The 26,984-nt window shown below is 45.4% G+C and overlaps 3 protein-coding genes across 3 annotated transcripts in view; 1 reads left to right on the plus strand and 2 right to left on the minus strand.

Annotated features, from left to right (window-relative positions):
• LOC141122172 (E3 ubiquitin-protein ligase TRIM39-like) overlaps positions 1–26,984 on the minus strand; it is a 154,099-nt gene that overhangs the window by 61,148 nt on the left and 65,967 nt on the right. The window lies entirely within an intron of this gene.
• Positions 1–26,984, plus strand: part of LOC141128793 (E3 ubiquitin/ISG15 ligase TRIM25-like) — a 59,646-nt gene that overhangs the window by 15,723 nt on the left and 16,939 nt on the right. The gene's annotated exons all lie outside the window — the stretch shown is intronic.
• On the minus strand, positions 249–26,776 carry LOC141122145 (E3 ubiquitin-protein ligase TRIM39-like). Its single transcript, XM_073611954.1, has 2 exons — positions 26,740–26,776; positions 249–4,083 (listed from the first exon to the last, which is right to left on the minus strand). Exon 2 carries the CDS (start codon positions 4,079–4,081, stop codon positions 2,297–2,299), a length of 1,785 nt encoding a protein of 594 aa, XP_073468055.1. The 5' UTR covers positions 4,082–4,083; positions 26,740–26,776; the 3' UTR covers positions 249–2,296.

Below are 26,984 nucleotides of genomic sequence, written 5' to 3' on the forward strand. Positions count from 1 at the left end.
TCCCTATCTACTGCAACCATCGGAGGCTGAGTTTTTAGGATTCATACCGATAGTTACTCAAGCATTGCCTGCCGGCCTTTATACTGCCTTGGAGCTCTTTTTATTTCTTTCCATAGAGCGCTTTAAGTACTTTACCGGTTGAAGAGTCAACTCTTACTGCCCTTTAAGTACTTAAAGCGCTCTATGGAAAGAAATAATATGCAAAAGGGGAGTTGGGACTTTAAATGAAGAGGTTGGAATGCGGGGGGTTGAAAAATATTAATTTAATAAGCATAGTAGATATAGTACAAGGATTTCACATATATACACACATATATAATTAGCATAAAAATGAAGCATATAGTATGGAAAAATACATGCAATAGATATATAATCATACTAGGTAGATGGTAGTTGAAATAATATTGGTACAGGACAACAGTGGCCTAGGGTGCCAGCGGTGGCATGCCCGGTAACTGGAATTATAATCGCATAGTCGTGATAATAATCATAATAGGTGCCAGAAGTGGCATGCCCGGGACCTGGTAGCTGGAATTCTAATCGCATAGTAATGATAATGGTCATAATAGGTGCCAGAGGTGGTGTGCCCGGGACCTGGTATTAGAATAACATAATACTGATAATGATATTAAAAATAATGATGACATCATCAAAGTGCAAATAGTTAAGGTTGAAGCATCAAGTGTAGTTCGACGCGTTTCGTAGATGGTTTTCTCCACTCATCAGAAGCTGATGCAGTGCGAACCTGTAAGATATATACATATAATAAACCTCCATCTTAATAGAGAGGAATGGAATAAATATATTCACAAAATAGTTGGTCAGAAGACACACACTTACCAACCCTGGCACTGAGTGCGACGCATGACAGACGGCACGGAGTGAGCAAGAGTCAACAAGCCCCGGCACGGGAGCTGAGGCAGCATGTTATGTCTAAATGGCAGTGTATACAGTGTATAATAATAGTTATAATACTGATGTAACATATAATGCCCAGATATTGTGGAATGTGATAAGGAAATAACAAGCTCTGATCACGTTGACAGTTTAAAAAGTTTATTTCGTAGAGAAGAGTTAAAGTAAAAATAAAGATTAGAAAGTAGAGAGATGAAGGTGTGCTGAGAGATCCTTAGATCCCATTTGATGAAGAGGTGAGATCCTTGGTTCTACTGCCATGTCTATTAGATTGTAAGCTCTTATGAGCAGGGCTCTCTTAACTCTCTTGTATTATATTGCACTGTTTCCCTTTATATGGTAAAGCTGTGTGCAAACTGTTGGCTTCATACTGTATCTATCCTGAATAATAATAATAATTTTACTCTCCAAACCTAGACAGTTGTCATGTAGGACCGTCCCAAACAAACATTTTACATATTAAGCCATTCACTTAATGATGTTCTCCTTGTTCAAATTCTTAATTACAAGAGACATTCATTTCTGTTATCTTTGAACACTTTTTCAGCTTGTCCAACAGAAAGACACAACCTATTTTTCTGATTTTAGATGGAGTGGGGGAGGATTAGAACCCCTGTCAGAATTTGTATTGCTATCCAAGGCTCCATTAGAGAGAACCCTCTCACTTCCTGTCCTGAGAACGACGACATTTTACCAGACAGGAAATGAAGGAAAATCTGAAACAAGGACATAAAAAAAAATACAAACCTGACATGGGTGGGTTCTAACCTTCCTTAGACTTATTTCAGAGACTTCCCCTCACTTCCTGTCTGCTAGAATGCTGTCAGCAGGGCAGGAATTTTTTGTTGAGCCCTGGATAATATTAAAAAAAACCTGAGAGGTTCTAATCCTTCCTGACTCCATCCAAAAAAAAAAAAAAAAAAAAAACATTTTGGCTATATATACACACTTAACAGTGTAGCCAGGATAGAGCGGACAGCCCTGTAAGTCAGAACATGTAAAGTCTTTCACTAAACTAGAACAAGCATGGAAAAATCCTCCTGCATGCATGTTCCTGGTCAGTGACACCCTAGGTCAGGGGTCTTCAAACTATGGCCCTCCAGTTGTTCAGGAACTACAATTCCCATCATGCGCTAGTCATGTTATGAATGTCAGAGTTTTACAATGCCTCATGGGACGTGTAGCTCCGCAACAGCTGGAGGCCCGTAGTTTGAAGATCCCTGCCCTAGGTAGTGAAGTAAGGTTTAGGATGAAGATGACGTCCCTGGAACCTGCAGCTTTATAAATAAATCAGGAATGGTGGTTCTTGTCTACTGCTTCCTCCTACTGGCTCCAATCAGATTCTCCACCCTGTAATGTCACCAGTCTCTGGGATGATTTCTCAGCTCTGATTCCCCCCAGATATCTTTACAGAACCTTTCCATACACATAGCACAGCATGGAGGGGCTCAGTGAAGGTGGTGGTGAAAGTGTGGAGGTGTTGGATCGGGTCACACAGATCATAAAAGGAGATCTGCCCGGCCTCATAATCCAGATCTATCCTGACTCTGTTACTGGAGACATTGCCGGATAATATAATCTGATTACTGTCATGTACCACTGAGTACTGATTACCCCATCCCCTCCCCAAACTCCAGGACTTCTTATTACATCCAATCCATGACTGCTCTCCTCTTCTGTCTATACTGGGGTAACACATCCCGACTATCCAGTGCACTGATCCCCCGACATCCACGTCCCAGTAATGTCGCCCTGAGGAGAAACTTTGATTGCTTAACACCTGAGGATACTGAAATCTCTCTGGTGTTTCTGGTGGATTCTGAGGTGATGTTGACCAGGATACAGTTCTCCTGTCATCTGATATATGTAGACCATTACCAGCTGTTCTCACATCCAGTAATATGTCTGAAACCTCAGACACCCCCAATGTTGGCTGTAAAGCCCCAATATTTGGTCCTCCAGTCTGGCGGTGTGAGCCTTGTATGGTGGGGGACAGTTGGGGACATCTCCTGGATGGTTGTATGGTGGGGGAGGAATGGGAACGTCTCCTGGTTGGTTCAGCATTGACGTGACCCTTGCTCTTTGTAGTAGAATGTGGATAGACCTCTGTGCCTGTACATTTCTGTACATTTACCCCAGATATGATATCAGATAGACCTTTGTGTAATGTGAGTGAGATCCACGCCACATCCAGATCCCCTCCATCATGGAGAAGTTTATCATGTCTCTCTCTGTCCTCATCATCTCCATCCTCAGTATTACACAAGTCACCTGTGTCTGATTCCTGTAAGATAATCAGTGGATCGGTCATGTTACACAGCTCCTCAATGTCCCCCATCTTCTTGGACAGCTCCTCCTTCTTTATTTCCAGCTGTTGGATCATATCAGACAGTGATAGAGAGACCCGCTCTGCCTGCCCAGAGATCTCCCTCAGGACTCTCTTCTCCAGGTCTTCCAGACATCTCCTGAGGTCTCTGAACAGGGCAGTGACTCTCTCTGTTTCATCATCTTCTTTTCCTTGTACTTTCCTCCTGCGTTTCTGCAGACTCTGGACTCTTTTCACGGTCTCCTTTTTCTCTGTCATCAGTTTCTGCAGAACATTTCTCAGTTTCTTCTTCTTCATCTCAGAGGCCTCATCCAGAGTCTCCACCTGGTGTCCCCGATGTTCTCCATCCAGCCTGCAGGACACACAGATACAGGTGAAGTCCTCAGTGCAGTAATACTTCAGTAGTTCCTTATGGATGGAGCATTTCCTATTCTCCAGGGAAGTGGTGAGGTCACATAAGACGTGTTCTGGTGACTTGCTATGGACTCTCAGGTGATTGTCACACAGAGAAGCATCACAATGGAGACATGATTTCACAGCAGGTACAGGAGTGTGAATACAGTAAGTACAGAAGACTCCGGACTTCTCCTGATCTGGCTGAGCAGACAGGAAATTCTCCACTATGTTACGCAGTGTTATGTTCCTCCGGAGTGCAGGCCGCTCCTGGAACTCTTCTCTGCAATCAGGACAGGAATAACTTCCAGACCCCTCCAGTGTATCCAACACGCGACCAATACAGTCCCGGCAGAAGTTGTGTCCACATTTCAGGGTTACAGGATCTGTATAAATTTCCAGACAGATGGAACATTCCAGCTCCTTCCTCAGATCAGCAGAAGCCATCACTGAAAGCAGAAGAGAGAAAAGACAGTGAAAGTCTAATACTCATTAAAGCTAAGCTTCAGGTATTGTAAAGCACCATTGTAAATTTTGTCTGATTACTAGGGGTTAAGTCCAATGAGGTGCATGCCATTTTTTTTAACTTTACTAGTTATTTACTGAACACCAAGAATATAGCAATCACTCCTGGTGCTGTGACAGGAGGGATGGTATCTTCTCATGTAGCAACCTCTCTGATACAGACATGATATATACTCGCCAGCTACTTTATTAGGTACACCTGTTCAATTACTTGGTAACACAAATTGCTAATCAGCCAATCACATGGCAGCAACTCAATTTATTTAGGCATCTAGACATGGTGAAGACAACTTGCTGAAGTTCGAATTGAGCATCAGAATGGGGAAGAAAGGGGATTTAATTGACTTTGAACATGGCATGGTTGTTGGCGCTGGAAGGGCTGGTCAAAAATTGCTCATCTACTGCTATTTTCGCGTACAACCATCTCTACGGTTTACAGAGAATGGTCCAAAAAAAGAGAAAATATCCAGTGAGCGGCAGTTGTGTGGAGGAAACTGCCTTGTTGATATCAGAGGAGAATTGGCAGACTGAGTTACTGTTGCCTTTTCTATCATCTGGAACCAAATAACCACTCGTTACACCCAAGGTATGCAGAATACCATCTCTGAACACACAACACATTGCACCTTGAAACAGATGGGCTACAGCAGCAGAAGACCACACTGGGTTCCACTCCTGTCAGCTAAGAACAGGAAACTGAGGCTACAATTTACACAGGATCATCAAAATTGGACAATAGAAGATTGGAAAAAACATTGCCTGCTTTAATAAGTCCCAATTTCAGCTGCAAAATTCAGATGGTAGGGTCAGAATTTGGCATAAACAAAAAGAATCCATCCTGCCTTGTATCAACGGTTCAGGCTGGTGGTGGTGTAATAGTTTGGGGGATATGTTCTTGGCACATTTTGGGCCCTTTGGTACCAATTGAGCATTTTTTAACCACTTCCCTACCCGCCCATAGACATATGACATTTGCAGATGGGATCTTACATCCTGGGCGGGCGTCATATTACGTCCTTGGCTTCCCGGCAGTATTGGGGAGTTCTGGTTAGGTTCCCAAAGTTGCCCTAATCAAAATACACTGCTTCTTGTAGACCAGTGGTCATCCAGAACTGTGGTCCTTTGCTTGCTTTTATCTGGCCATTGGGGTAATATTTTCATCCACTGATACCAACAGTGAGGCAGAATTCCTCCCAAAGACACCAGTGATGAGGCACAATTCCTCCCAATGATGGGGTGCTATTTATCTCACGTAACACCAAATACGGGGCATAGTTTGATTCCATTGACTTCAGGGCCTTTTTTTACTCCCAATGGCCACAATCTGCCCCCCCCCCCCCCCCAAGTCTGAAGAACAGTAAACTGTCCCTTTGTTTGGAAAGTTTGAAGACCCCTTGTGTAGACAGTAGAAGATAACAAAATTAGAGGATCTGTTTTCTCAGGGAAGGAGAAGAGGTCCATCACCTACAGACACTAGTGTGAGGTTTCACGGAAGCAGAGTATTGTTATAGGCAAGACGCCCCAGGGGGGCGTGTCCTCTAAAATTTACCAAAGTCCAACTAGCTGAAGGTACGAGTTTAAAACCCATGGTGTATTAATACGTTGCCTGTGCACTATACTGTACAATTAAGATAAGTGCTCCAGGTTCTATGCGATGCTGCTGCCAGAGTACCTGGAGAATTTTCCCAACACGGCTATGGAAAAATGAGTGGAGGATGTGGGTGATATAGACGGGGATCAGTGGTCGGAGGCCCTTGAATCGGTCCATGGCTGTTCTTTAAATGTAACCCAAAGACTGTCTCAACTATATATATTATTGCGGATTCATCGTACTCCACTTAAATTGTTTGCTCTTGGACTCCGCCCAGGCCCATTGTGTGCGAGATGCAAGGGAGCTAATGGAGACCCGATAATTGGATTTTTCCTACAGCTTACCTGTAAAATCCTTTTCTTGATGTACATTACGGGACACAGCGAGCAGCCATATTAAATACTATGTGGGTTATAGGTGAATAGACACTGACAGATCAAACAAACAGGAAGTCCTCCCCTATATAACCTCTCCTACACAGGAAGTACCTCAGTTTTTTGGGATATTCATTGCTTTGCTACAAAAGAGGGGAGGGACCTCTGTGTCCTGTGATGTACTCAAAGTAATTTGTATTTTTCCAACAGCTTAGCTGTAAAATCCTTTTCTTGATCATACATCACGGGACACAGAGCAGTCATAATAATGACTATGTGGGATGTAAAGCAATTCCCCTGAAGGGAGGGAGACACAACCACAGAAACTGCCACCTGAGAAGGACTTATTCTGCCACCCGTAACATGCAGTGGCCAAAGCAGTATCCTCCGTGGCTTTGATATCCATCTGGTAAAAATTCTGTGAATGTATGAACTAAAGACCATGTAGTGGCCTTAAAAAACGGAGCCACTGACACCTGATGGCCTAAGATGCCCCCACACACCTGGTAGCGAGCGCTCTCACCAAAAAGGGGTGGGGACCTTGCCCTTTCAAGCCACAGGCTTGAATAATTAACTGGCGGATCCAATGAAAAAATAGTTAACTTGGATGTCTCCTGCCCTTCCTGGGCTCTGCTAGCAGCACAAACCAGGATTCCTGATCTGCGCTGACAATTCAAGTAAATCCTGACCGCCTGAACTACCTCCAGAGTATGCAGCGATCTTACTCTTGCCAACTGAGGATTAGAAAAGAAGGCAAGACACTGTCCTGATTCAAGTGAAAACTACAAACCACTCTAGGCAATCATCACCTTATCATGATGTAAGACCAAGAACGGCTCTTTGCATGAGAGTGCCGTCAGCTCTGACATGCCACTTGCTGAGGTGATAGTAACCAAAGAAGCCACCTTCCGAGTCAAGGACTAACAATTGGTTAAAAAGGCACCAAAAGGTGGCCTCTGTAAGGACAGTCAAGAGCAAATTCAAGTCCCAAGGACACAAGAGTGGCTTTACAGGCAGAACTGTCTGCGTTACACTCTGTATGAACTATGAATCTTGAGTGAGAAACAACGGCCTCTGGATAAAAAAAAATGGATAGGGGCAAATCTGGCCTTAAGTACCATTAGGGGTCAATCTCCTTTTCCCTACCAATTGGAGAAAGGAAAAAGACTCCCACTCACATATATCTGCGGGTGCCTCTACCTGGCTTCACCCCAGGCATAAAATATTTCCAAGTCCTGTAATTGAAGCTCCCTAAAGCTGGCTTCCAGGCGCTCAACATTGCGGAGATAACAGAACCCAAGACCATTAGGTCCAGCTGGACTGGAAGTGTCCAAGGCTATGTCAGTGTAGCCTACTCCTATTGCCAGTGGGACTCTTGTCCTGGACACAACCTGCCCAACTTCTTGTAGAACTTGGAATCCAGTAGATCCATCTGCAGAGTTCCCCAACATTGGCAGATTGCCAAAAAAATTCTCAGGAAGCAGGGACCACATGGTCCCGGTATTAGTTGCTGATGACTGGAAACCCCCCCCCCCTGTCATTTCTCTATACCTGGAATAGGTACTGTTGACAGAGACAGCACCTGTTGTTCTGCCCCAGACAGAATGTTGTGCACCTTCCTGAGCCGCACAACTCCTGGTGCTGCCCTGGTGATTAATATATGCCACTGTAGAGGTGTTTTTGGATTGAATCTACAACTGATTCATTCAATAATCCAGAGCCAGGTGTACTGGCCAAAAGTTTCAAGATATTGCAGGGCAGTATTCTCTCCTGTGGAAACAAAGTCCACTGAACTGTAGTCACTTTCAAACCAACTGGAGAGACTATCACTAGTGGTTATTATCTTCCAAACTCCTGAAAAGAAGAATTTCACCTTCTCCAGATTCCGAAACCAACAACCACCAATTTAAGCTCTGCAATTCTCTGGGAACAGAGTGCTCCGGCAACCCAATGCTTGGATCCTCATGTTCCAGACAGAGAGAATGTTCATTTACAAAAGACCTGGAGTAAGACTGTGCGTAGAAATGTATTGAAGGAAAGACTGGAACCAACTGCTTCCTGAAGAAAAATTGAGGTATAATGAGATTGGCACCCTCTGCATTTTCAGCAAGTCCAACACCGAGGCTGGGAGCTTTGAACCTTCGGAGCTACAAGATTACCATTCCTTTGAACAAGGTCCAGTTCCAATCACCTCCATATATACTAGCTTTAATGGAGGTCTAATAGACCCCCGATGTCTCATTAAGTGAACCTGTCATTAGCATAATATATCACATAAGGCACTTATAAACCCCCAAAATTTTTAAGGCCCCCCCCCAGGTACACATATGAAAACTTTGCTTGCCCCCACACATCACATCGGGGGGAAGAGCGATAATTCTACAAACTACAAAGTGTCACCTCTGGAGAATATCGGGTTCATCGTGTTTATACGGGCGAAAACAATTGTAAGGCTTTACATGTTGGGGATCTATTTACTCAGCACAGCCTCATCTTTTATATCTTACCAACAATTGGGTGATATATTGTTTGTGCCCTAAAATTAAGTTTAGAGTATTTATGATATAAAAAAAAAAAGAAGTACAGCAGACAAAGTATTACACAAATATCAGGAGATATAAAACAATTGGAACCCCCACCATTCTATTCTCCGGGGTGTCTGCATTTGGAATATATAGAATAATTGGGGAGTTTCAGTAATCTTCAGGCCTAAAATTATTATTTAACCCCCCTTGGCGCCGGCCCCTTTAAGGAGTTTTCTATGCCGTGAAGCAAGGCTTATGACCACCGGGAATTTCCTGTGAGCTGCTGGGAACGCGCTCTTGGCACAACACTGTTGGCGCTATTGCAAGCAAATATGTTTGCATGCGCTCGGTACCAACTGGTTAACTACTTGCCCACTAGCCGCCGTCGTTATGGGCAGGTTGGCTCCCCTGCGCAAATCGCCATAGCTGTATGGCGGGTGCTTTAAGTGGTTTGGGGGGGGGGGCGTGCGTGCCACGTGACGTAGAAGCCGATGCATGTGCCTGGCGGCCGCGATGTCCGCCGGCCACAAGCGATCGCTCCTGAGACAGAACGGGGATCTGTCAATGTAAACAGACAGATCTCTGTTCTGTCAGTGGAGAAGAGAGCGATTGTCTGGTCCTAGTAATTAGGAACACTGATCAGTCTCCTCCTCCAGTCAGTCCCCTCCCCCTTACAGTTAGAACACACACTGAGGGAACACACTTAACCCCTTGATCGCCCCCTAGTGTTAACCCCTTCCCTGCCAGTGACATTTATACAGTAATCAGTGGGTTTTTTTTTTAGCTCTGATCGTTGTATAAATGTTAATGGTCCCAAAATAGTGTCAAAAGTGTCCAACATAATGTCGTAATCCCGATAAAAATTGCAGATCACTGCCATTAGTAGTAAAAAAATAAATAAAAATGCCATAAATCTCTCCCCTATTTCGTAGACGCTTTAACTTTTGCGCAAACCAATCAATACGCTTATTGAGTTTTTTTTTTTTTTTTTACCAAAAACATGTAGAAGAATACATATCGGCCTAAATTCATTAAGAAAATTTTTTTTTTGGGATATTTATTATAGCAGAAGGTAAAAAATATTGTGTTTTTTTTCCAAAATTGTCTCTCTTTTTTTGTTAATAGCGCAAAAAATAAAAACATCAGAGATGATCAAATACCACCAAAAGAAAGCTCCATTTGTGGGGAAAAAAAGAACGTCAATTTTATTTGGGTACAACGTTGCACGACCGCGCAATTGTTAAAGTAATGCAGTGCCGTATCGCAAAAAATAGGATTTTTATAACAGCTTACCTGTAAAATCCTTTTCTTTGAAGTACATCATGGGACACAGAGCCATAGTAGTTACTATTTGGGTTATAGGCCACCTTCAGGTGCTGGACACTGGCACACCCCAAGACAAGAAGTCCACTCCCTATATAACCCCTCCCACTACTGGGAGTACCTCAGTTTTTTGTAGAAAAGCAATATACGTGTATTAGAAGAGGGGAGGGACCTCTGTGTCCTGTGATGTACTCCAAGAAAATGATTTTGCAGGTAAGCCGTTATAAAAATCCTATTTTCTTAATCATGCATCACGGGACATAGAACCATAGTAGTTACTATGTAGGATGTCCCATAGCAATGCCAACTGAAGGGGAGGTAGACACAACAAAAGTAGGGCACCATGAGACTAGGGGACTTATACTGCTGCCTGCAGCACACTGTGCCCAAAGGCGATAGCCTTATGATCTTTTTACATCCACCTGATAGAATCTAGTAAATGTATGGACTGAAGACCAAGTTGTGGCCTTGCAGATTTGAGCTATGGCTTGGTGATGCACTGCCCACGAAGCACTAACAGCCCTAGTGGAGTGCGCTTTGATTTGAGCGGGTGGAATCTTCCTCTGTAAACCATAAGCTTGAACAATTACTTGCTGAATCCATTTAGAAATAGTAGATTTCGATGCTCCCTGTCCTCTTTTAGGACCTTCGGGCAACACAAACAAAACATCCGTTTTTCGAATCTGAGCAGTCGCCTTCAAGTAGACTTTGACTGGCTCTCACCACATCCAAAGAATGTAGTCATTTCTCTTCCATAGAACAGGATTCTGGAAAGAATGAAGGCAGAATAATATCCTGGTTTAAATGAAAACCTGACATTACCTTCGGTAGAAAATTAGGATGAGGAAGCAATACTACCTTATCCTTGTGAATAATTAAATAGGGCTCTTTACAAGAAAGAGCAGCCAACTCTGATACCCTTCTTGCAGAAGATATGGCAACCAAAAAAATAGTTTCTTTGTCAAAAGGACCAAGGGAGTATGCCGTATCGGCTGAAAAGGCTGTTTCTGCAACGCCGACAGAACTAAATTCAAGTCCCAAGGGTTCAGGGGTGACCTAACCGAAGGATTAAGCCGTGTTACCCCCCTGAATAAAACCACGAACCAAAGAATGCGAAGCAAGTGGTCGTTGAAACAATACCGATAAGGCCGAGACCTGGACTTTGATAGTACTCAAGGCCAGCTTCATCTCTAACCCCATCTGCAGAAAGAAAAGGATTCTACCTATGACACACTTCCTGGGGTGCCAACCCTTGGATTCACACCAGGAGACATATGCCTTCCAGACTCTATAATGTATGATTCCGGTTTCCTTGCATTAATCAAGGTCGATACCACAGAACCCGATAGCCCATGCTTCTTCAGAATGTGGGTCTCAATAGTCAAACTGTTAAATTTAGCCTTTGTAAGGTAGGATGTAATACCAGACCTTGCGAGAGAAGGTCTGGACGTGGTGGTAGGGTCCATGGTTCTTATGATCTCTGCATACCAGGATCTTCTGGGCCACAAGAATCACCGAATTCCCTTCCTGCTTGACCCTGTGAAGAAAATCATGGAAGCAGCAGAATAGGAGGTAATGCATAAATCAGTGAGAACTGATTCCACGGGAACACCAAGACATCTGTTCCGCATGCTAGTGGATCCCTTGTTCTTGACACAAAGTTGTCGATCTTTTTGTTGAACCTGGACGCAAACAGATCTATGTCCGGGTTCCCCCATCTCCGGCATTTTGCCAGGAAGACATCAGGGTGAAGGGCCCATTCTCCCGGGAACAACTGCTGGCGACTCAAGTAGTCCGCCTGCAATTTTCTATTCCTGGAATGAAGATTGCCAATAGACAAGGTACATTGTTTTCTGCCCAAGTTAAGATATGATTCACCTCTCTCTGGGCCACATGATTTTTCATGCCCCCTCGGTGATTAATATAGGCCACCGCTGTGGCATTGTCAGATTGGATCCTGACAGGACAATTCTGTAACCTGAGTGTCCAGGGCCAAGCGTGCTGCCCGAATCTCTAGAATGTTGATGGGCAAGGTAATTTCTGATCTGGACCATTTCCCTTGGACAGTCGCCTCTTCCAGGACTGCTCCCCAACCTGAAAGGCTGGCATCTGTTACCACCAGGTAACTGGTAGGAAGGATTTTCCTTTCTGCAGATTCTTGGTTATTAACCACCAACAGAGGCTCCGGCGCCTTGGAGGCAGACGCATTGGGAAATCTAGTGCTTGGACCTTCTTGTTCCAAGCCGAAAGGATACTGTTTTGCAGCAGCCTCAAATGAATTGGAGCTTAAGGAAAGGCCTCGAACGAAGCCACCATCTTTCCCAACAACCTCATGCAAAGTTGAATGGAAGGATTCTTCTTTGCCTTGACCACCTGAATCAGTTCCTTTATGGCACTGATCTTTGCCAGGGGTAAGAATACCTTTTTCTGGGCTGTATCTATGATCAGACCCAAGTATTCTAATCTCCTTGATGGTTTTGAGGATTTCTCTAGGTTGAGACTCCAACCTAGGTATTCCAGGTAGTTGACTGTGGTGATCATACTTTGGTCTAAGCGGGCTACCGACTGGTCTATCAAGAGTAGATCGTCTAGGTACGCTATAATCGTTATATCTTGGGCCCTTAACCTGGCTAGAGAAGGGTCCAGGACCTTTGTAAACACTCGAGGTGCAGTAGCTAGACTGAAAGGTAGAGCTACAAACTGAAAATGAAGATTTTCTACCTCGAAGCATAGATATTTCTGGTGAGCGGGGAAAATCGGCACATGGAGGTATGCATCCTTGATGTCGATTGACGTCAGAAGTTCTCCTCCTTGTAGGATGGAGACTACTGATCGGATTGACTCCATGCGGAAAGAGCGGATATTCAGGAACCGGTTTAGATCTTTGAGATCCAGAATGGGTCTGACATCTCCGTTTGGTTTTGGCACCGTGAAAAGGTTTGAATAATACCCCAATCCCTGCTCTTGTATGGGGACCATCAAGATCACTTTTTGAGACAAAAGACTCAAAAATGCTTCAAATGCTTTCAATGCTTGAAAGAGACACTTTTTCTCTGGATCCTTGGGAACGTTTGATCTGAGAAAACGAGGAGACGGGGACTCTCGGAACTCTAGCTTGTACCCTAGAGCTATTGAAGAAGTCACCCATTTGTCTCGACACTCTTCCTGCCAGATGCTTGAGAACTGCAGAAGTCTTCCCCCCACTTGAGCGAGCGGGGGTGCCCCTTCATAAGGAGGCTTTAGCATTTTGTTTTGTAGGTTTCCTCCCCCAGGACTTCTTTTGTCCCTGGGGTTGACCTAGAGGTTTACCTCTTGAGACTGACAGCGGAGGCCGTCGTGACTGCTGTGGAGGCTGATGCCCCTGGCACTGGAGAAGGAGCTTGTTTACATTAAACATGTTTACTCCTCTTCCTAACTGGCAAAAGAGTACTTTTCCCACCAGAAATTCTTTGGATGTATTTATCCAAATGATCCCCGAACAGCCGTTGACCGTGAAAAGGAAAACTAGCGAGGAGCTTTTTGCATGGCGCCTCGGCTGACCAGCCCAAGCGCGAGGCCTGAAGAATAGAATCTCTCATGGCGTCCATTGCAAAACATAACGCCCCTGGTAGTTCGGCTAAATCCTGGGCCTGTTGATCATGAATAACCTTGAGGACCTGTTTAAACTGGTCTCCCTAAACTGGTCTCTCGAGGATTGACAAACACCAAATTGCTGCCAGAGCAGGCTGAGTCACTGAACCTGCCGGAATTCCAACTTTTTGTTCGGTGGATCCCTAAGCATTTGAGCATTGTCTACCGGACAAGTCAAACTTTTATTCACAGAAGATATAGCAGCGTCCATTGCTGGTATCTCCCACTTTTTAGTGAATTTTTCCTGCATAGGATAAAGTGTTGAAAACTTTTTAGGAGGAAAAATAATGCTTATCTGGGTGATCCCACTCAGAATATATAAGTTTTTCCAGCAATGAATGGACAGGAAAGGCATGCACAGCTTGAGGAGGCTTTAGTGAACCCAAATAAGAAGTTGGCTTATCAACCAACTCAGTTAAGGGTAGCATAAATGTGGAACGGACCATCTCAGTAAGAGATTGCACCAACAATCTATCAGATTGTGAAGCTGATCCTTCCGCATTTGACCCTTCAGAAGAGGAGTCATCAGCCTCTTCATGGTCCCCTGAGGGAAATTCATCTCCCCCCCACCCGAGATCCTCAGTTTGAGGGTCCTGGGAGATGGAAGGGGACCTGTCGCGTTTTGTCCTACACTGGGATGCAATTAAAGCCACTAACCTATCTTCCAGACCTATCATGGCTGCAGAAAAAAACCTCTTCAGTAATATAGACAGGGGCTGCAGTGTTGGAACATTTGACGGCCCTGATGGCTCACCATGTCCAGCCACCTCAGATCTCTCAGGGAAGGATGCCATTGCAGAGATGAGTTCAGGCTTTTTAGAGCTTGAAAAGAGTCCCTCTTGAGCCTTTTTGGGGTGTTTCTACCTCCCCTTCTGACCATAGCCCGATGCACAAATACAGAGGTACTACCAGAAGAAATCGCACCCACTGCTTGAGCACATAGTCCAGCAACTGCCGCTGCTATTAGTGCTGAGCCTGGTGGTTTAGTAAACATGCCAAGGCATAGCCTGTGTCACCACTTACATGACCCTTTTTTGCTTGTGTGTCCCTCCGACAGTTGCAGACAGCAAAATGGAGCTTTTTTAAAAAAAATTCTCCTGCGCTGGACGTTGCCGCACGCCAACACCGCGCTAAGCCACGCCCCTCCGTATTCGCACCGTGCCCACCTCCTCCTCTTTTAAAAAATAGCGTTTCCCGCGCGGGCCTCCAATCCAAAGGATCGGCGTGTGTGTGTGTGGGGGGGGCAGTGAGGAGGCTGTGACAAACTGCCGTGCAGGCGGTGGAAAATGGAGCAGCATCCGCCGATCGTTTCTGGCTTCTCCCTCTATCCAGAGAGGGGGGGGGGGGGAGGAGATCTTCTGTGCAGGTGGGGGGTGTTTTAGGAAACAATCCCCTCCCCCCACTAACACCTTACCGGAGACCTGGGACTGCTCGCCGGAGGGAGATCTGCAGCTTCTGCTGATTACAGAGTGATCTGAGGAAAGCATGACAAGGTACGTGCTCTATACAGCCCCCAGTGGTGACTTATAGGCATCAGTGTAAGCTCCTCTGTACAGAGACTGATGTGATGTGGGGGGAGGGGACATTAGAGTGTAAGCTCCTCTGTACAGAGACTGATGTGACTGTGGGGGGACATTAGAGTGTAAGCTCCTCTGTACAGAGACTGATGTGACTGTGGGGGGACATTAGAGTGTAAGCTCCTCTGTACAGAGACTGATGTGACTGTGGGGGAGGGGACATTAGAGTGTAAGCTCCTCTGTATAGAGACTGATCTGACTGTGGGGGGACATTAGAGTGTAAGCTCCTCTGTACAGAGACTGATGTGACTGTGGGGGGAGGGGACATTAGAGTGTAAGCTCCTCTGTATAGAGACTGATCTGACTGTGGGGGGGGGGACATTAGAGTGTAAGCTCCTCTGTACAGAGACTGATCTGACTGTGGGGGGAGGGGACATTAGAGTGTAAGCTCCTCTGTATAGAGACTGATGTGACTGTGGGGGGGGGGGGACATTAGAGTGTAAGCTCCTCTGTACAGAGACTGATGTGACTGTGGGGGGAGGGGACATTAGAGTGTAAGCTCCTCTGTACAGAGACTGATGTGACTGTGGGGGGAGGGGACATTAGAGTGTAAGCTCCTCTGTACAGAGACTGATGTGACTGTGGGGGAGGGGACATTAGAGTGTAAGCTCCTCTGTACAGAGACTGATGTGACTGTGGGGGGAGGGGACATTAGAGTGTAAGCTCCTCTGTACAAAGACTGATGTGACTGTGGGGGGAGGGGACATTAGAGTGTAAGCTCCTCTGTACAGAGACTGATGTGACTGTGGGGGGAGGGGACATTAGAGTGTAAGCTCCTCTGTACAGAGACTGATGTGGGGGGAGGGGACATTAGAGTGTAAGCTCCTCTGTATAGAGACTGATGTGACTGTGGGGGGAGGGGACATTAGAGTGTAAGCTCCTCTGTACAGAGACTGATGTGGGGGGAGGGGACATTAGAGTGTAAGCTCCTCTGTACAGACTGATGTGACTGTGGGGGAGGGGACATTAGAGTGTAAGCTCCTCTGTACAGAGACTGATGTGACTGTGGGGGGGAGGGGACATTAGAGTGTAAGCTCCTCTGTACAGAGACTGATGTGACTGTGGGGGGGGAGGGGACATTAGAGTGTAAGCTCCTCTAGTACAGAGACTGATGTGACTGTGGGGGAGGGGACATTAGAGTGTAAGCTCCTCTGTACAGAGACTGATGTGACTGTGGGGGGAGGGGACATTAGAGTGTAAGCTCCTCTGTACAGAGACTGATGTGACTGTGGGGGAGGGGACATTAAAGTGTAAGCTCCTCTGTACAAAGACTGATGTGACTGTGGGGGGAGGGGACATTAGAGTGTAAGCTCCTCTGTACAGACTAATGTGACTGTGGGGGGGAGGGGACATTAGAGTGTAAGCTCCTCTGTACACAGACTGATGTGGGGGGGGAGGGGACATTAGAGTGTAAGCTCCTCTGTACAGAGACTGATGTGACTGTGGGGGGGAGGGGACATTAGAGTGTAAGCTCCTCTGTACAGACTAATGTGACTGTGGGGGGGAGGGGACATTAGAGTGTAAGCTCCTCTGTACAGAGACTGATGTGACTGTGGGGGGAGGGGACATTAGAGTGTAAGCTCCTCTGTACAAAGACTGATGTGACTGTGGGGGGAGGGGACATTAGAGTGTAAGCTCCTCTGTACAGAGACTGATGTGACTGTGGGGGGGGAGGGGACATTAGAGTGTAAGCTCCTCTGTACAAAGACTGATGTGACTGTGGGGGGAGGGGACATTAGAGTGTAAGCTCCTCTGTACAAAGACTGATGTGACTGTGGGGGGAGGGGACATTAGAGTGTAAGCTCCTCTGTACAGAGACTGATGTGACTGTGGGGGAGGGGACATTAGAGTGTAAGCTCCTCTGTACAAAGACTGATGTGACTGTGGGGGGAGGGGACATTAGAGTGTAAGCTCCTCTGTACAGAGACTGATGTGACTGTGGGGGGGGAGGGGACATTAGAGTGTAAGCTCCTCTGTACAAAGACTGATGTGACTGTGGGGGGAGGGGACATTAGAGTGTAAGCTCCTCTGTACAGAGACTGATGTGACTGTGGGGGAGGGGACATTAGAGTGTAAGCTCCTCTGTACAGAGACTGATGTGACTGTGGGGGAGGGGACATTAGAGTGTAAGCTCCTCTGTATAGAGACTGATGTGACTGTGGGGGGAGGGGACATTAGAGTGTAAGCTCCTCTGTACAAAGACTGATGTGACTGTGGGGGGAGGGGACATTAGAGTGTAAGCTCCTCTGTACAGAGACTGATGTGACTGTGGGGGAGGGGACATTAGAGTGTAAGCTCCTCTGTACAGAGACTGATGTGACTGTGGGGGGAGGGGACATTAGAGTGTAAGCTCCTCTGTACAGAGACTGATGTGGGGGGGAGGGGACATTAGAGTGTAAGCTCCTCTGTACAGAGACTGATGTGATGTGGGGGGGAGGGGACATTAGAGTGTAAGCTCCTCTGTACAGAGACTGATGTGACTGTGGGGGAGGGGACATTAGAGTGTAAGCTCCTCTGTACAGAGACTGATGTGACTGTGGGGGGAGGGGACATTAGAGTGTAAGCTCCTCTGTACAGAGACTGATGTGACTGTGGGGGAGGGGACATTAGAGTGTAAGCTCCTCTGTACAGAGACTGATGTGATGAGCTCAGTGTACAGCACTATGGTAGGGACATACTAAAAGGAATGACAGAATGGAATGCCCATAGACTTTAACAGGGAGATGGAATGCCCATAGAGAATCATGGAAAAAAAATTCAATTTGTGACAGACTCTTCAGACAGTAATTTTTTTTTTAAACCTACTTTTAAATATCAATCGCCATGTTTAATATTGAGATTGGGTGGGATTATTGTTGTTTTTTATGGCATAACAAAGGTGAATGACAGAAGGGAATGCCCATAGAGTATAATGGGAAGTAAAATATAAACTCATTTGCTGGCAAATTTGAGAGACATAGCAATTTCACCTTTCCCACAGGCGCTCCTCAAACAGAGTAGCAGATTGTAAAATTGAGATTATTTGGGATTACAGCTGTTTTCTATGGAATGACAGATAAATGATAGAAAGGAATGCCCATAGAGTAGAATGGGAACCAAGATGTGACCTGCAGTCAAAACCTTTCAACATACCAAATAAATCCTTAGCAGATATACTATCCAAGTTCAGCGGCAAGATTTAAAAATCGAGAGTAATTGTATTATAATTGTTTGATCAGTAATAAAAGAAGGAAATGCCCATAGAGCAGCCCTCAAAAATTCCACTCGCCTGCTCACATTTTGCGGCTAGATTTTGAGGGCTGGCAGATGTGGGCTGCCTGGGGGGGGGGGGGGGGAGCACCCCGGCAGGCGGGTTGTTTGGGAGCCGTTCTCCCAGAGATCAGAGCCGCCTATCGCACAATCAGAGCGCCGGTAACATAACAGCTTTCATTATAATAGACGTGTGTTCCCAGCTGCACGCCGTCACCTACAGCCCCTCCTCTTTGTCCCGGGCACTTTGAAATACAGATCACTCATCCCAGGATTGGACGAGTGATCTGTCTATCAAACTTCCCTGGACAAGGGGGGGAGGGGCTGTATGTGACGTGGCACGGCGGGGGAACACACGTCTATTATAATGAAAGCTGTTATGTTACCGGCGCTCTGATCATGCGGGGGGACGGCTCTAATCTCTCTTCCCCTGCGCAGGTAGGCCGGGGACACGGGCTGCATTGGCGGACATGGATAAAGTTTTGATAATATTAATTTTTATGACTTAATTCTGCATAAAACATTTAAGTGTCATTTCGTGAGATAATTTATGAGGTTAGAATTAGGGGTGGGGTAGGGTAGGGGTTGGCCTTGAGGCCGGGCTACCCTGTTTCCCCGAAAAAGTACTAGTTACTTACCGGTAACTGTCTTTCTAGGAAATCTTCCAGGACGGCACACCTGAGAGATGAGAGGCTCCTCCTGACAGGAAACACAATCAATCAACAGCTGTTTTAAGTCCCCACCCTTCCCCTTGATCCTCAGTTTGTAGAGAACTAACTCCTGAACCTGTTTCACAAGGGAAATCATTCCTCATAGGTACTCACCTTCTAGTGTTCTAAAATTTTCCCTCCTCCAACGGGTGGGAAGTAGGCCTGCCGTCCTGGAAGATTTCCTAGAAAGACAGTTACCGGTAAGTAACTAGTACTTTTCTCAAGTCATCTTCCAGGACGGCACACCTGAGAGGATAATCAAGTAGCTCAGGCCTACCTTTAGGGTGGGACCACTGCAAGACCCTCTTGGCGAACCTCGGTTCTGCAGTGAGCTTTACCTTCACTCCATATGCTTGATGAAGGTATCTTAGCTGGATCATGCGGCTGATCTGCCGGTCTACTCCACCGGTGTCCCTGCCTTCTCTGCTTCGGATGCAGGATCTAGGTGGAGTGGGCTCTTAAAGATGGAATCAGAAAACATGTTAAACTTGTAGGTTATCAATGTTGCCTGTCACACATCTACCAACAATGGCCTATTCAGCCTATAGGTGCTGCTTAGAACCACTAAAAAGATTAATCGGAGAGCTGTGTTGTAAGACAAGGACACTACATTGATCAATAAGGGGCCTGTCTTAATCCAACCCTGTCCAGGGAAATAAAACTGCCAAAAGGGGGGCCCCTGACAGACAACCCCTTTTTGTTCATTTTTATCTTTATGTCAGCAAAGACTGAAGGGAAACCTACTTAAGGGAAATAGATTAACAAAAACTTAACCCCTGGGTTTAAGGCATGCCCAATCCATAGTTTTACTTATGCCTGAGAGCCTACTCAGGAGATTAACGTCCATAGCAGGAGCAGAACACTCATACTGCTACATCTAGTTTTGCTAGAAGGGCAAAATGAAGGCCATGCACCGAGCTGTAACCTATTTGGTCGGGTATACATCTTTATACTTCATCTTCAGGCCATAATACTCCTCTGAACAGAACTTCCTAAATTCTTATTACAGGGCGACTCATTATCGCCTTCCTCCAGTGACCCATAACTCTACCGGGCTTCAACCCTAGGAAATGGTTCCGGCATCCCTAAATGTAAGGGGCTGAGGCTTTCTGACATGTGACATTTGCAGCCAGAACTCCTGGCCCTTCCACGGAAGAGAAGGCTGAAATACAAAAGGTGATACATGTATTATTAATATCACAAATAAAAAGAAAAAAATCATAGATTGTGGACATAGCACAATAGATTTAAACAGAAAGGACACAAACAGACAAAAATGTTGTGTATCTGAGTGTGACTAGCTAAACCAACATATCAAACATGGGAAGAGACCCAAATCTGAACCTCACAGTCTGGTTTTCTGATGTGCGGCCAATATGTAAGCATTAAGACACAAACACACTTTAAATGCTGCGCATTTCTGAAGTGCAGCTAGCTAGGTCATAACTGGTAAATACAAAAAGGACGGGAACCCCCTTTTACAATGGTGTTTTACTGATGTACAGCAAAACAAGGCCTTAAAGAGAAGACAGAAAGACCCAAACTTCTATGTTGCGTATTTATGACGAACCACCAAGTACAGTTATACGACAATCTTTTCTGTTATGCAGTTGTGTAGTGCAGTTACATAGAACCAACACAGAAAGAACACAAGCAACCTACAGCATTGGGTTTTTCTGAAGTGCCATAAGGTAAGGCAATATAAAACAGAAAGCACCAACAAGCTTCAAGGTTGAGTATTTCTGCTGTGCAGCAACATAAAAACAAAGAAACAACAGACAGCCTTTACAGCTGCGATCTTTCTGGTCTACTGCAAAATAAGGCAATAACTCCACAATGAGTATCCCTGCTGCGTAGCAAAACCTCAGCAGGAGGGACAGATAAGCTTAGGGGTTCCCACACCCGTGCGACCCAACCTGCCACTTGGGACTGCAAGACGCCTGAGAAGTCATATACTATGGCTTCCAAAGGGTACCATTCGTGACTGTGCGACTCCAGGTCGCAGCGTATCCAGCAGTCCCTGCTTACGGAACCACAGACCTCAAGATTACACAGGTCGCAGGAAAAGCAGTTTTCAGGTTGAACAAACAAGGGGTCCCCATGCTGTGGCTCCCTGGAGGAGTGCAGCCAACAACCCCCTACTGTGTATACCTAAGAAACAGCAAGGAAGATCAATGAGAAACACCACTTACTGCTGTGCCTTTCTGATATAGAGACGATAAGGCAGTAAATATAGGACACAAACAATGTTCAGTCTTTGTGTATGTCTGATGTGTAGCAATATACCAATACTAAGCAGAGATGCCATCACGCTCAATGTGTCTCCCTGCTGAGCAGCAAAAACAAAATCAGAAAAAGACAAACAACCTTCACTGTTGTGTCCTTTCTGATATGCAGCCAATAAGGCAGTAAATGTAAGACATAAAGGACAGACAACCTTCAATCTTGTATGTGTCTGATGTGCAACAACAATTTTGAATAGAGATAGCACATCCATCTTCAAGCGATTTGGCATGCGACTCAACATGTCAAATCGCATGCCTAAAATCGGCAGCCATTGCCGTTAATAGCACTGTCTGAATCAGTACGGGCCACTTTGTGGTACTGCACTGATTACCAATGGCAGTATGTGTACTACCCCAGGCACAGGTTCAATTTTGTATTTTCCAACAAAATCAGGACCATCCATCTTCACTGCTGCCCTTCTGATAAGCAACCAATAAGGCAGTAATACAGGACCCACAGACAGACCTCAGTCGTGTATATCTCTGATGTGCAACAATCTAACAATTCTGAATAGAGATAGCACATCCATCTTCAAGCGATTTGGCATGCGACTCAACATGTCAAATCGCATGCCTAAAATCGGCAGCCATTGCCGTTAATAGCACTGTCTGAATCAGCACGACGCCACTTTGTGGTGCTGTACCGATTACCAAAGGCAGTATATGTACTACCCCTGGCCCAGGTTCAATTTGTACTTCTGTTATGGAGCCCGACAAATCAGGACCATCAATCTTTCCTGCTGCCTTTCTGATAAGCAACCAATAAGGCAGTAATACAGGACACAAAACCCCCACAGACAGACCTTTATCTTGTGTAGGTCTGATGTGCAGCAAAATAACACTTATGAGCAGAGATGTCTTTACCAGACTTAATGATGTGCGTTTCTGCCGTGCGGCACAAAACCAGAAAGTACAGACCACCTTCCCTGTTGTATTTTTCTGATCTGTAGCCAAACAAAGCAGTACCTTTAGGACATAAAGGACACCCAACAAGCTTCAGTGCAGTGCATTTCTGATGTACAGCAATATACCCCTTATGAGCAGAGATGTCACAAATCTCAATGTGTATTTCTGCTGTGCCACAAAATATCCCAGCAAGGACAAACCTTCACTACTGAGGTCTACTCGTGAGCAGCCAAGAAGTCATGGTGTATATCTTTATGAAATAACCAAAACAGGGGCAATTTATTTCATAGGCCTAGCCTGGGCTGTAGATACTAATCCTTCACCACCAGTGAAGGAACCAATCCTAAAATGGTTGGACACCTTACTATAGTAGCTGTTGTCCTACCTTACCTCCGTAGATTGAGCAAACGCTAGCCAGCTCATACACGGGTGGGGCTGATTAGTAACTAAAGTCTCAATGAGCCCAGCCCTAGAGACCAATTTAAGACCCCTAGAAAGGGTGGTTACCAATTTAGCCTGGAGGTAAATAGCCACCTGCAGGCCTTAAACAAGCAATCATATAGCTCTTGCATATGTTTGCACAGAAAATCCTTATTCAAAGGATATAGGAAAACGATTTATGGTAAATCGCTTTTAGATCTGTCACTGAGTGGACTGTAGCCCAAACCAACAAAAAGGTTTTTCTTACCCCCCGCATTAAAATATAACCACAGTGTAAAGGTGGAGTGGGAGGTTGGAGCTTATGAAAAGTTACCCATAGCAAGCAACCCCCAAAAGGAGGATCTGTCACAAGGGAACCCCTACTGTGCCACACACAAGCTTGGTCCCTGCCACATTGTTGAAGGTTAGGTCAGCTTTTAAGCATCTTGGAGCAACTTCAGATTCCTAGCAGCTGGGCTAATAGGGCCAGATAACCTAGTGCACCTGCTGAGCAAGGGAGTTTACTCCTGAATCCTTCAACCATTGCACCATTAATAACTTGTTCAGTGGTATACCTGGCCAGTAAGGAACTCTTTGTTCTACCAGGTCACCCCCTTTGCTATATTCACCCCTACTAATGTACCACAACCGGGTATGTAGGGAGAGGCTGGCAACCTACTATTGTGATAACCACAGTGTCTCTGCTATAAGAGGGAGCTGTGGATGGTGGTTTTTAGCAGTAGCTTCTGGGCTGTTTTGTTATGCAGACCCCAGGCCCTGCACTGCATCGCACCACTCACTAAATATAGGTGGAAGGGGAAAAAAATGCCTTACCTACCTCTTTCCCATCTGAGGTGGTTTAGGCACACTCGCTCCTCTGCACCACTTGTCCACCATACAGCATCATAGATGTAAGAGGGAGCTGTGGCTGGTGTCTTTAGCAAAAGCTTCTGGGCTATTTGAATCCAGACCCCAGGGGAGATGATCTCAAATGCCCAGAAACCATCTGGCTGGGATTGGGGATTTTTGACTCACCGTTGTCGTCTTCCCCCTTTTGCCACAGCCACCGGGCTTGCTTTTCCATCCTTATGGTCCACACGCAAGGAGGATAGCCGCCAAAGTGCCCCCCCCTCCAACTGCTGTCCCTTTAGGGAGCTGCAAGGTTAGGCTGTGTCCTGCACTGTACCAGTCAGTATATACACTGGGGGGGGGGGGGGGGGCAATGCCATACGTTCCTCATTCCCATCTGAGGTGGTTTAGGCAGACAATTACCATAGTGAATTGGTGCCTCCTCGAAAGGAGGATGTGGGCGCCTGCTCCTGCTGACTCTCAGCCTTCCCTTCTGGGTAAGAACGTGGGTCGTTCAGGCGGTGCCCTCCCCAGCAGCCCACGCGAGCTACCAGGGACCCAGGAGTCAGGGTATCCGATCCCCCTGGAAAGAACCGACGGCCAGCACCCCCGTCTGAACGGACGCCCGGACAGGTAAGGGGGGAGACAGGATAAGGGCCCCTGAAGTTCTGGGTACACCACTGTACCCAGGGGCCTTCAGCTATCAGGGGGGCTTTTCCAGTTTTTGCTGCCCCCCCTGAAGAAAGGATAGGGGAACCCCCCGGGAAGGATAAATATATCCTGCCAGACCCAGAGGCTTCCCAGGCATTTGGTCCGGCTCCCAGGGGGAGACCACCAGCCCCAGGCTTCGGTCATTTGGAAAAAAACAAACAGTTTCGCTGTGTAGGGAGAAACACAATCAAAAACTGAGGATCAGGGGGAAGGGTGTGGACTTAAAACAGCTGTTGATTGATTGTGTTTCCTGTCGGGAGGAGCCTCTCATCTCTCAGGTGTGCCGTCCTGGAAGATGACTTGAGAAATAAGACCTAGCGTGACTGTCAGTGATGGCTGCAATAGAAGCCCTACCTCCCAAATAAGCCCTACCCTGTTTCCCCGAAAATAAGCCCTACCCTGAAAATAAGACCTGCAAGGACTTTAACTAGGGCAAATTTTGGGGGTAGGTCTTATATTGCAGCCATCACCGACAATCACGCTAGGTCTTATTTTCGGGGAAACAGGGTAGTAGCTCAGGATTTGAAATTTTGAGCCCTGCCATAGAGTAGAATGCATATCAACTCTTTTGCAGGCAAACCTGAAAGATATAGCTAGTTAAAGGGGACATGTATTCCTTCTGAGACCACGGCCTCATTTAAACTTTTTTTTAAGATAGTTTTATGTATAAAAATTGAAGATGCAATCCCGATCATTGCAATATTCTCTTTCATTGAAATATTCATATACATTGCAGGTAATCTGAGATGAGCGACTGCACAGTTTCGACCATAACAATGTTCTTCATCAAGCAGCATGTATGCCTGATGAAGAACATTGTTATGTTCGAAACTGTGCAGTCCCTGATCTCAGATTTTACTTCAAATATTCATATACATTGCAGGTAATCTGAGATCAGGGAATGCACAGTTTCGACCATAACAATGTTCTTCATCAGGCATACATGCTGCTTGATGAAGAACATTGTTATGGTTGAAACTGTGCAGTCCCTGATCTCAGATTACCTGCAATGTATAGGATTATTTGAAGTAAAGAGAATATTGCAAAGATCGGGATTGCATCTTCAATTTTTATACATAAAAAACTGTCACAAGGAATGCATGTCCCTTTTAAAAAGCTATATCTTTCAGGTTTGCCTGCAAAAGAGTTGATACATATTATACTCTATGGGCATTCCATAATAACCCCGCTTCAAGTGAAGTTCCACCCACTTTTACAACTCTTCAGCATCCCTCACTAAACTGCGCACTGTAAACAAATTGGATATTTTTTAATTTTTTTTTCTCAGCACCTACTGTATATCTGCTGTATTCATTTTTCACTTCCTCCTCCCTGGCCGCGGCCCATCGCATCATTTCCTGTTTGCAATGCCTTCTGGGAAGTGGGGCGGCAACTTCCTCTGACACTGGAAACCTGACCTGAAACCTATTACACGGCTTGTGCTGCACTGAGCATGTGCGAGATCTGCAAGGATGAGATCCAGGAAGAAATACAGTCTGGCTTCAGATGCCCACACTTAAGATGGCCGCGGCCTGCTGTAAGTTTATAAAATAACAAACTACTGCTATAAATTAACAAAACAGACCTTAGTTTACAGACTAACTTTACTAGAATACATTAAGCTTGTGTATTATAGGGGTATTTTTATTTAAAAAGTATAATTTCGGGCCGGAACACCAATTTAAGGTGAAATTTGGACATCACCACTGGACATAGAGAGTATGTCTGCTAAAGATTGATCTGATATGACCGATGGTTCTGACTCCAATCACATCTTGCTTCCCATTATACTCTATGGACATTCCTTTCTGTCATTCACCTTTGTTATGCCATAAAAAAAAAACAACAATAATCCCACCCAATCTCAATATTAAACATGGCGACTGATATTTAAAAGTAGACATTAATTTTTTTTTTTTTTAAACCTACTTTTAAATATCGGTCGCCATGTTTAACATTGAGATTGGGTGGGATTATTGTTGTTTTATTTCATGGCATAACAAAGGTGAATGACAGAAGGGAATGTCCATAGAGTAGAATGGAACAAGGTGGAATGCCCATGGAAAAAAAAAATTCAATTTGTGACAGACTCTTTAGACATCATTTTTTTTTTTTAAACCTAAAGAGTCTGTCACAAATTGATTTTTTTCCCCATGATTCTCTATGGGCATTCCACTTTGTTCCATGATTCTCTATGGGCATTCCATCTCCCTGTTCAAGTCTATGGGCATTCCTTTCTGTCATTCCTTTTAGTATGTCCCCTCTGGTATATGTCGGCTCTATAGAAGGATTACAGATAAGATTGGAGTCTGCTGTGACTTCTCTGTAATAAGATATAAATCTATGTCATCCCCTCCATCCTCTTATATTATTGATCACCTATAATCTGTATTATTCATTAATTCATCCCCCATCCTCTCCCCTCCTCACCTCTCCATACAATGCCTCTTTCCTTTTCACACACCCTAAAACACTAGAGGGCTAAGCTGATTTATCTGAGGCTCCGGCTGGCGGCCATTTTCTGTAGGACCATATCACCATCATACACAAGAGGGGCGTGGCTGCAGACTGTGCAGAGTGGAGCTGGAGGAAGTGGAGGGCACGTGTTTCCTGTCCAGAGTGGAGCTCCAGTCTGCAGCCAGATCATATTGTTGTATTATGGGGGTTGGTCCTAC

Source organism: Aquarana catesbeiana, linkage group LG01 (assembly GCF_042186555.1).
Source record: "Aquarana catesbeiana isolate 2022-GZ linkage group LG01, ASM4218655v1, whole genome shotgun sequence".
NCBI classification, from domain to species: Eukaryota; Metazoa; Chordata; class Amphibia; order Anura; family Ranidae; genus Aquarana; species Aquarana catesbeiana.